Source organism: Ambystoma mexicanum, chromosome 12 (genome assembly GCF_040938575.1).
Source record: "Ambystoma mexicanum isolate Mex_15411 chromosome 12, UKY_AmexF1_1, whole genome shotgun sequence".
NCBI classification, from domain to species: Eukaryota; Metazoa; Chordata; class Amphibia; order Caudata; family Ambystomatidae; genus Ambystoma; species Ambystoma mexicanum.
Window position 1 is genome coordinate 527883613 of NC_090936.1, and position 11860 is coordinate 527895472.

Here is an 11860-nt window from a genome sequence, read left to right on the forward strand (position 1 = left end):
AGGGGTGGTGGAGGCAGTGGAATGTTTGTGGAATCTGCTAACTGTTACATGTTTCCATGCATCGCTGTGTTATGGTGCTGGGGTTGGATAGATGTGCTGCTGGCTATGTTATGTTTGTAGATTGTGCTTTATGGCCACATGTTCTCATGCATGGCTCCATTATGTTGTGATGGGTGTTGGCAAGCAGTAGACTCTTGTGTGCATGGTCAAAGGTGTGATGGGTGCCGCTCTGGACAATTTTGGATGCTGAAATCATGTTTTTTTCTCACACCTTTGTACGGAAGGTGCTTTGGAAGCACATGCGCCGTGTACTCAGAGTGTTGAACTGTAAATATGAAGTGCTGTACAGAATTGACAGTGTTGGATGCAGACTTCTTGGCTGTGACAGTTGTAAATATATTGCAAAGTTTTCATACCCCCATTTTGTGGTGATGGGTGCTCGTGTGGATGAATATGGATGCACAAATCTTGCAATCTTTTACTGAATTTTCTACTGGACGTGCTTTCGAGCGACAGGATACTTGCAGGCTGAATTTGTAACGGTACCTATGAAATGTTGTGCAGAACTGACATGTTAGATGCTAATGTCTTGGATGGTGGAATTGTGTGTGCCTATTTACCCATACTCAATGAGGTAGTGGTGGACAAAAGATAGTGGAAAGGAAAGAAGGACTGCTCCTGCTTTACTGGGGTGCAGCCCTCGCGGTAATTTGGGAAGTGCATGTGCCACAATCTGCGCTTCCCACCATGCTGCACAATGGACATGGGACTGTGGGGATTATCCAATCAGGTACTGTGGGTGTGGTTCACAGGAAGGGGCGATCATACTGTTGTACATTACTCTGCGTAGTGAGGCTGACTGACAAGGCGAAATGCATTTTGTTGACCTTGGGTGATGCCTTTGTGATAGATCTGCACAAGTTTGCCCTGGAAAGACACTTTTATGGAAATTTCGGTTTGGAAGGAGTGGACACATTGTGGAAAGCTGTTTATGAGTGCAGTTTTGTCGATATGCATGCACTTTGCAAATACCTGGCCACTTTTGTTAATGTCGATGTCATCATCATCCACTACGGCGGCATGCATATGGGTTACGTGGCTTGTTTAGGTTTGTTCCGTAGACTGAAGAGGTTGCTAAATTTATTGAAGTGGCTTTTCCCACTGCCAAGGTGCTTTTCTCATCCATAACACCATGAATAGTATGGGACAATGCTCATGGATGTTGTTCCGAGCCAGAGGCAGGAAGGTGTCTCATCAACAGAAGCATGTATACTTTTTTGTCTGCTGGTGGGATGTTCTTCTGCAACAATGACCTCATTAGTTGTGGAAATGCAGAGTTTTTCCACGCAAATGGCATTTTGTTGTCACCCATTGGTAATGCCGTCTTGTTTGCCCGTCTACAGGATGCGGTGAAGAGTTTACTGTAACAATGTGAGCACAAGAAAACAAAAAATCAAATAAAAAACAAAAAAAGGTGTTTCTCTAGAAGCATCTACAAAAAATAGGCTCTTTTCAGAGCCACCCCTTACAACAAACTCCCCCTTCCCTGGTTGCAATTTATTCCCCCCACGCCTGCACTCAGCACGTAAGGCACATCCGGGAATTTTCAGGATGGTGGTCATGGAAATGGGACTGTGGTGGCAGAGGGATTGCGCAATAACATTTCTGGGTGTGGTATGTACGCGGAGGACTGTTGTACAGAGCTAATACTGTTACATGGAGAGCTCTTCAATGTCATTGGTGGAATGTTTCTGCTTTATTGGGGCACGGCCCTCGCCGTCCTTGGGGAAACGCATGTGCACATAATCCCATTTTCAGCTTGCTACCCATGAGATTGGGACAGTGGGGACTATTGCACCTGTGGGTATGGGTCACAGGAAGGGCTGTTCATAATTTTCTCCATTATTGTGCGCACTGAGTCAGACTGACATGGTTGCTATTAGTTGCAAACGCAATGTAGCACATTAGATTTGGTACAACATCACTTACACAGCAACGCTATGTGGCCTGCTACTCTGTTCTGAAAAGCTGCAAACAGATTGCAGAGCAGCCCTGGGGTGTGGCCTTTTGTAGGGCTGCTGTGGAGAACTTGCACCCGGAATACAGGCCTACATTGTTCAAAAACATACATAATGTACAAAGGCACATTGTGGTGTGGTTGTAAGCATATACTATCTAAAAAACACTCAGTACATTGCTCAACGCTGTACTTAGCCACTTTGCAAGGGTCTGGATCGTGTCCCCGAAATAAGGGCGCGTGGGTGCAGTCGCATGGTGACGTCACCACTGTTCTCCTCTGGCACACCTGTCCGCAGGACACTTTTTGGGCGGAATCCATTGTGTCCCTGTGCATAGGTGTCCTGTGCACACCATTGCCACTTCTAATAGCGCTGACCATTTTGGGAGACGCTGGCTGTTTATATGGTATAGCAGGAGGGATGTTTATCTGTATAGCTGCCTGTAGGACGTGGGTGGGCACCTTGACCTAATTAACGTTTATTTGCATATGCTGCACACTGGCGGTGTTACCAGGACACAGAGGAACAAATACACATGTGTGTACTTGCACAACGGTCAAACGTCCGCTCCCACACGTAATTGTAGGTGGTGGACAACTTGTGGACATGCGGACATGGGGAGCATGCTGGCATCGTGCGAATGCCTCCATTGTCATTGTGGATTTGTATTTGTATGTTATTGTTTATTGGATAGGCTGGGCAGCTGCTGTGTCCCTAGGACAACTACCTTTCCCTTAATTGCTGTCATTCCAACGAGGACTGTGTGCCTCTGATCCAGAACGGCATTAACAAAATAAAATACCACATATACACTCAGCATCATTTTAATTATTAACATTTACTTGTACACATTCATACACACCATTAGGAAAGGGAAGGGGTAGCAGAAGTGGATACTTGTTGTGGGGAAATGGGGATTTGCACAAGTTGGTTGTGAGGGGAGGAAGAGATTGAGGTATCACCTTAACGTTTCCCATCACACAGATTTTGAGAGGATGGCGGGCTCTGACATGGGGAAGGGGTACACGTGCAGGTCTGCCTGTGCTGTTTTATTTTGTCCATAATATACCCTTGTACGCAACCTTTAAGACCGCACAATTGTTCACCAATTTTTCCACTTTGGCATCCAGGCTGTCCATTTTGCTATTCACAGAATTTCTTTCCTTTCCTATGGCTGTATGCTGTTGTGGAAGGGTTACCGCTTGTGCTGCCTTGCTTTCCTTCCCAATATGTTGTCTTACACAAAAGAAAATGTGTTTGGTGTACATGTAGTAATATATATTGCATAATTTACGCTTAAAACTACTGTGAGTACCAATGGGGTTAGTATCGTAAGTCATTGCGTCATGAGGGACATTTTCTTCCAGCCACTCTAAGGTGCTTGCCTTTGCTGCATAACAAAAGAAACGTTATCTCTACTATTGTATACTGCAGCACCTGTGCAATTATTAGACAAACTTTAGTGTTCTTACTACATTGTAGTGATGTTCTGGTCTTAGTACTTTCCAGTCCATTCATTTTTTGTTCCCATGTACAGTAGCAGTGCAGTAAGATTGTTGAAGGCAGATGTCACTTCTCTTGTTGGTGCATTCCGTTATGGTGTATTCCCTAGGCCTTTGTCCTGTTTGCTTGAAAAGTACCCAATTTGCAGGCCTACTCTATTTTCCCTTGCAATTCTTGTACATGGTGCAGTTTGTATATGTTCCCTGTGTTTGGTGATTGGTACCACTATGTAAGAGAGTACCTGCCTTCCTGAGCAGGTTGGATGCCACCTGATGTCCGCAACCAGATGCATAGCCCGCGACTGCTGTTCGTATTAGCATACATGTCATGGGTGTTAGTTCTTGCAGTGCACAGTGGTAACGTGAGTTATGGTTGCTTAGCTTACACAGCTTACACAGTGTAGCGATAGATACAAACTGCACTGCTTGGAACTGCTCAACATGTCACATTGTTTTCTGTCACACAGAAAAGTCATTGAGAACCCTCCCGAATATAGTGATGAGCGCATGGTGATGTAATTATCAACTCCAAGGTAGGGTCAACAACAACTCATATCTTTTTTTTTAAAGTAAACTTTGGTGGGTGTTGGTAATTTTATGAATTCATTATTTTATTTTGAAAAACAGTTCTTAATTTAAACAATTTATAATGTAAATCAAAGTTATATGAGTACATGTACCTATCATCAACATATACAAGACAGGCAACATAACATATGTGTAGACACATTATATCAGTCTAAACACAATCCTCCATATAACCTTACATATATACAGGAATGTACAGGTTAAATACCTGACATATTTTTATACATGACATATCATATGTATTATTACACTCCAATTCTGTCTAAGTAAATATAGACATTCATGAGGGCGAAAACTCCAACTAATGGCTCAGCTTTTAGTGTATAGTATTGTTTAATAATTGGGAACTCCAATAATTGACATTAAATATTTAATGTACATGTTTCATAGCCACAAACTACAACAGTGAAGACATTTGTTGCTTGTCTACACCTTCACAGGGGATAGACCCTACTATTAGGTATTCAAATAGTATCACACAAAAACAAGATAGGGCATGCGTCACTTTTAGAGCATATACATTTCAATTCAAACAATAAATGTGTCCCCTACATGCTATCCCTAACCAGAAGCATGCTTCTGGTTAGGTATAGCGTGCAGGGGGCGCATTGATTGTTTGAATTGAAATATATATGCGCTAAAAGTGATGCAGGTTTTGTAGCCACCATCATACAAAATGTGCTGCACAAATCAACCAAGAAATTGTGCACATTTTTGTATCAGATGGAAAGATAAAAACGAATTTTGGAGATATTTTTGATTATTACATAAAGAGAATGGATATTCAAGCGGCAATCTTTATGTTTCTGTAGTGGACCCCTGCTCGTCACATCAAAGAAAATGTGCCTTTTGATCCGTTTCTTAAATAAAAATGGAATAAAACTGACATATCCTTTTTCTGACATGAGACAGATATCCTGATCAATAGACTTGTTTCAAGTGGTTACCCCAAAAAGATAGTAAAATAATCTGCAACAAGAGCTCTATAATATGATAGGTAAGCACTATTAAATCCTCAACCAAAAATGACATTAACCGATCCTTCAAAATCAAAGGCATTATTAAAAGAATCTGGATTTTCTTTTTACAATAAGACCACTACTGGATCACAATTTCCCATATTTTCTTTTACAAAAAAGAATATATCAGAGACAAAATGACGCCCAAATGAATCACTGAATTGTGGGGATTTGCACCAATACAAGAAAATTATCCCTGCAGCAAATGTACAATGTGTGGATTGACCAAGAAACACTCTGTATCAATATAAGTCTGAAATACCCTTGGACTCAAAAGAGTTTTCGAATTGTGACGCACCATATGTTTTTATATGATACAATAGCATTGTAGCCTGCTTCATTTTGGTGCACCTACAAGTCAAACTACATATGATAGAACATAGAGGTTGTCTGAAGAACACAATTGTCACAGATCCAATGGCGAAACACTTTATTAAAGTTACACAAAAATATGATGAGTTTTATAGGACCTTTATCATGAAAGTTAGAGGCATACTTCAATCAGACATAGATGTCAAACTTGCAAAACTAGAACAGAAATTCATTTTTTTAACACAGAGCCATCTTTATTATCAATGAATATGTTGAATGGCAGAATGTTACACAATACACATATCAGATTTGTATACTTTAGTTGGTGATGTATCAGAATAATTCAAGTCATGTATCCAGGAAAATAATAAATTAAATAATTCCCACGATATGTGGGTAGCAAAATTATACATTTAAATGGACAGTGTTTTCCCCTTTTCTTCTTTGTTAAGAATTCAGATATTTGCCATCTAAACTGAAACAGAGTGTTAATATCATATATGTGCATTTATTTTGGCACGTTTGGCATGAAATCTAGGTTGTGCAATGACATCATCAGGTACGGCATTCATGCGCGATGATATCACGATGTACATCATTACGCACTATTTAATGGGCTACAAACCACATGCCTGACATTGCATCCTAATTTCTGGAAGCCATTTTTTCATCTGGTACACGCGGAATACCTTGCAACTGGTAAGCGCCATTTGCAATGCACAAATCCTGGGTCTAATGTTTTGGTTGGATTTCTGAGATGCTATAGAGTATTTTATGGCATTTTCATCTGTAATAATCATGTGCTGAAAAATCCCAAACCAGTTCATTATCTAAGGATACATCTATCCTGCATATCCTGGATTCCCTAGAGCAGGTAAATCATTTTTTATTTTTCAATGACACTATTGTCAACTTTTTTTTTCAACACTTTATATATACTGCCAACTTAATCATTAGAGTTGTTTTATATTATAGGTATTACAGTATTACTTTATTAAGTGACCCTGAGGAAGTTGTGAATACATTTCCTGCCCCCCAACATACAATTATTAAGATAATCATCCCTGTATGCTAAAATAATTGCAATTATTTCCATTGCATTTGCACTATTACCACCCTGATATCCATTTATGTTTTTTATGTTGCAGTGGTCCACCACACAAACTTGAAGATTACCTTTTAATTTTCCATTATATTCATGAAATGGTCAAGAACGTCTCCAAAATGAATTTTGATCTATCCATCTGATACAAAGAGGTACATGATTTCTTGGTTGATTTGTATCTCATTTGGAAATACTCCTGTACAACAAATGTTGTAAGATTGTGACTAAGGAATCTGTTCATGAGATATGCTATGCTGATTATTCGAGTTCACTATTGATAAACTGTATACCTAAAAGTGGGTCATTAATTAGAGTTGTCTCCCTGATGAATGTCTACATTTAATAAGACAGACAGAAACAAGATGGAGTGTGATCATTTAATTGAGGTATTTAACTTGTACGTTCCTGTATATATGTAAGTTTGCATGTAGGATTGTATTTAGATTGATATATTGTTTCTTCATATATGTTATGTTTCCTGTCTGTTTTGGTGGTGGACACATGGACTCATATATTGTGATTTAAATTGTTCATAAAAGGAGCAACCTTAAGAAGAGCATTCTCTTTATGCAATAATCAAGAACACATCACTGTTTACACAAAGCATTTGTTTAATATCATTTGCTATTCACCATAGCTCAGAGTTGATAATGATATCCTCATAATTCAGATTAAAGGGTGTGGTCCTAGAGTATTGAGTGCAAACTAATCCTGATGTACCAAAAATTGCTTAGGCGTATGAACAGTTGTAGGGGCCTCATAACTGCGGCATTAGTGGTGTTGCAGTTTGAACACTGTACATAGGAAAGGGTGTTACCTAGGAGCGGGGTTGGGACCTCTTCTTCAGTACCTTTTGTGAAATGTCCAAAAAGACCTAACATAGCATATAGTTGGAGCATAATGCTAATAATTATGTGACCAGTTATACAAAGCCTCATTTTTGATCATAAATGAAGGGATGGTTAACTAAAGAGAAGAAGCACATAACATCAACATCTTAACACAGCGGACATTGGAGAGTCGGTAATCTTTTTTATTGTACGTTTCTTATTATTGAAAGTTCAGCCTCATGGGTTTGGTAACCAAAGGCACACATATCTTCATGTGCATGGGCCAGTTAGAGGTAATCAATCCAGGGATGACAATGTTCATGTTTAGAATCGTTAAACGACCAATGGCATCTTCTTTTACCTTTACAAACATTACCAGATTTTTTAATTACTGTAATTATGAGATACTGGTTGATTGAAATGTGTGCTACCGTTTGGAGGCCAAATCAAGTAGGGAAGGAGGATATATCTCAATCCAGCAGAATTTTTCAATGTCTGTCATGTGATTTGTTTAGGACTAAATGGACACATGTTTAGAGGAGCACTTATCCTTATAATCCATTGATAGTAAATCACAAAAAAAGGTTTGTAGGATCAAAAGATAGGGGTCAGCAGTCGAGAACAATCCCATTATAACTGGGCTGCTGTAACTGGGGATCATGAGGTTGGTTAGTTGCTGGGGTTTTGTTGTTTGCTTTCTTGGGTGAGGAAGCAGTATTTGATGGGTGGTCTGTGGCTCACTATCAATGGGTGATTAGGAGAAGTGCTCGTCTAAACATGTACCCAACACTTTATCATAGAGGTCCACAGTTAGTTCAGAGTTTTAACAGAAGGATGTGTGAACTCTGGAATGTGTGATGCCTTCTTACTAGATCCCTTGTGAAGTCTGGCAAATAGGCTGCTTACATTTTCAGTGGGCGGTCATTTGTGAGAGTGTTTGAGGTACCACAGAAAATGTAAGCAGAACATCTCTTACAAAATTAGCAGATCTTATTTTCAAATTCATTATCTGCACACACTTTACAGCACTCCTTTTTGCAAATTGACATATCGATGTGCTCTCTGTGATGTTTGTCTCTATTTGTATGAGCCTATGCCATTGCAACATTTCATGTCTTAGTAAATGTGTATTTGGGCCTCATTACAACTCTGGCGTTAAGGGGTTAACAGCGCCGTAAAAGGCTGCAGGGCTGTTAAACCCTTAACGCCCGATTCACACTTTAACGCCTGCTTTTTGCAGGCGTTAAAGTCCAACCCGCTAAGGGACCTTGGTGCTAATTACGGCACCGTAGATTAGCGCCTTCCCCATTCCCATTGAGCCCTATGGGCCAAAAATGGAAATGGGGAAGGAGCCTTGGTGAATGGGGATTTACCGCCCCGCCAACCTTGGAATGGGGCGGTAAATCCGTAATAGCACCATGGTCCAACGCCAGGGTTGTAATGAGGCCCTTTGTGTCTTGAAATGGATCAATCTCTGGACCATTGTACTCTTTGCATTATGTATTTCAAATGCTTATGCTGTTATAAGGTCCACCTGCATGCAGTCAGGCTGAAAATGTCCTCACTGTAATATTCCCTCTTCCTCATCTGAGTCCCTGTACCATATAGTTGTACTTCTTGGAACCACACAGCCTTAACCAGGTGCAGGAGTCATCCATGCATTATTCAGTTTATCTATTATGCAATATAATTTTTAAATAGTTATTTTGAAGTCATATGTCCTAGTCCTGATGTAGAAAATTAAATCTCTAACAAGCTACGCTCACATGTTATCTAGAGTACAGCAGAATGCCCAGTTGGGTGTAATTATCTTCAGATGCCTTAATTCCCAACTAGAATTTTGAAATGCGAATTTCGATCACTCTTAGATCTCAGCAACTTCGATGTCGCATTTAAATTAAATGCAGTCAATAGTTTTGCAAATTCATATTTTCCTTGAATAACAGAAAAGGTGTGAGTGATCCAGAGAAAGATCAATCACATCTTGTTCAGTGCCAAGCAGGAAATTACTTGGCAAAGTGTGACAATATTTTGTCATGAGATAGTGCCTAGCTTTCCCCATACAGCAATGACCTACATCAACACCTGTGCCATTTCTTTCAGATCTTCTACATATGACGCCTCAAATGTCAAGTGAAGCGATGAATCAGACCCCTGCCTCTGAGTTCTTCATGTTGGGCTTCTCAAGTCACCCACAGCTACCGTCCACGTTTTTCACTTTGTTTTTTCTGGTCTACTTGATGGCCCTGTTTGGCAACCTTTCGATCATCATTACAATAGGTGCAGATGCACGCCTGCATACACCCATGTACTTCTTTTTGGCCAACCTCGCCATCCTGGACATATCTTGCACTTCCTCCACCATCCCCAAGATGCTTGACAACCTAATCTCAGAGACAAAGTCCATATCCTATGCAGGCTGTATCACACAACTTTTCCTGCTGTCATCGGTTTTGAGCGTAGAAGTGCTCCTTTTGACACTAATGGCCCTTGACAGGTATGTGGCAATCTGCATCCCTCTTCGATATGGAAGCATGATGAAAATGAGGTTCTGTGTCTTCATAATGGCTATAATTTGGTTGTGTGGGTTGCTGAATTCCAGTATCCACACTGGACTGATCACAAGGTTGTCTTTCTATGGCAGGATTGTACTGGACCACTTTTTCTGTGAAATCCCCCCAGTCCTCAAAGTCTCTTCAACTGACACCCATATAAATGATATTGTGATACTTGTTGCAGATGTGTTTCTTGGAATGTTCTGTTTTTGTCTTACTTTGCTGTCTTACATGAACATACTGTCCTCTGTTTTAAAAATTAGCTCAGTTGGCAACAAAAGGAAAGCCTTCTCCACTTGTACCTCTCACCTCCTGGTCGTTATCATGTTCTATGGAGGCATTATCTACACATATGTGCGGCCAGTTCTTAATATTGCAGGGGATAAGGACAAGGTGGTGTCTGTAATATATGCTGTAGTGGCTCCAGTGCTGAACCCATTCATCTACAGCCTGAGGAACCAGGAGTTACTAGAAGCCCTCATCAGAACATTCTCCAGAAAAATATGTGCTTCAAGAAAGTGACATGATATGGATGCAGGAATGTTTACAAAACCCACAGTTTCCTATTTGTATCCTTCTTGTGCTAATTCTGCCATGAATATTATTTTTTAATTTGTGATGACCTGATCAATGATAGACTGCACTGGGGTGGTGAAGTGTGAACCTGCCAAGACCCAAAAAAGTAATGCAAATACTCAGTTCACCATCTAACTTGCGCGCCTTATGAGATAGGCTGTGTGTGATTAATGTTTGTATATATAATCACTTTTCTTTCACCTTCTGTTGAACGATCAAATACACTGTATTAAGTTTGATGCATCACTGCTAAACATTAACTTTAAACGTTTAATTGTTTAATGCAATAGAAACCTCCATGATTGCCACCGATATTTGTTTATTGTGACATGTGTATCACTGCCATGTGAATATTAATTCAGCCACCTGCTCATATCACAAATTCCAAACTTCATTACATAGAATTGTATCACCACTTTCCTCTGAGATACCATATGCCCAAAACATGTTTCACTTAGGTTATACTTAATTTCCAGTGAACTCTAGTGAGCTTCCTCAGGGCTTGCTTTTCATCTTGAGAATGGCATAATACACATTGTTCATATCACCTGTCAATTTAAATCTTTTACCACAAATTAAGAATGACATACGCAAGAAATGCAGTTGTAGGCCGAAAGAACAGTAAAAGGAAATGTATGGTTGCAATCTGATTGAAATACATTTCTGTACTTAGTTAAACATCTTGTTATCCAGTTATCATGCTTATCTGAAAATGAAATTTGAGAAATACACGAGTTATGTATTCTTTATCTTAAATGTGCATATTGAATTAATTTTCTATACCTTATACACCACATTTTGGCATCTTGTGTTAAGCGGGCGCCATTTTGAAACCCTATTCATATTTATTGCAAGAAAGAGAGCAAGCAGACTTTCGTATGTCATGCCCACACTCTATATTGTATGCACCATTTTGAAGATCCTAGACAGAACACCACAACCATCTAGTCTATGCAATCGATTTCTATTTTAAACATATTTTTGTTTATCATTATTTTCCCATCAAACCCTCTAGTATATGCTCCAAACGTAATTTCTTCCCACATTTAACTATCCTTGCAAATCGCTATAATCTAGTCAGCGCCATTGTCCGAAGAGTTTATATTATGAAAAGTACAAACAAATAAAACAAAGACATTGTTTTTATACATTCTTCAATCCTTTACCTAAATTAAATATATGGGGATCTTACTTTTTGCAGCCACCATTTTGGAGCCCTAATTAATGTCTAATTTGATGGAGAAAAAAAATGAGCTGTTCTTTAACGGCCCTCTAGTGTACCAAATGAGCGCCATTTGGGAAATCATGTGCCAGATCCTTTCTCTCTTATGGATCGCATAATAATTGCTAACATT

At 39.6% G+C, this 11860-nt stretch overlaps 1 protein-coding gene across 1 annotated transcript in view; it reads left to right on the plus strand.

Moving 5' to 3' along the window:
• The window catches only part of LOC138514511 (olfactory receptor 13G1-like), a 70526-nt gene extending 60075 nt beyond the window's left edge, over positions 1-10451 (plus strand). The window contains exon 3 of the mRNA XM_069629984.1: positions 9478-10451. Within this exon, the coding sequence (XP_069486085.1) occupies positions 9478-10451 (974 nt within the window). The remainder of the gene's footprint in view (positions 1-9477) is intronic.
• The last annotated feature ends 1409 nt before the right edge of the window (positions 10452-11860 follow it).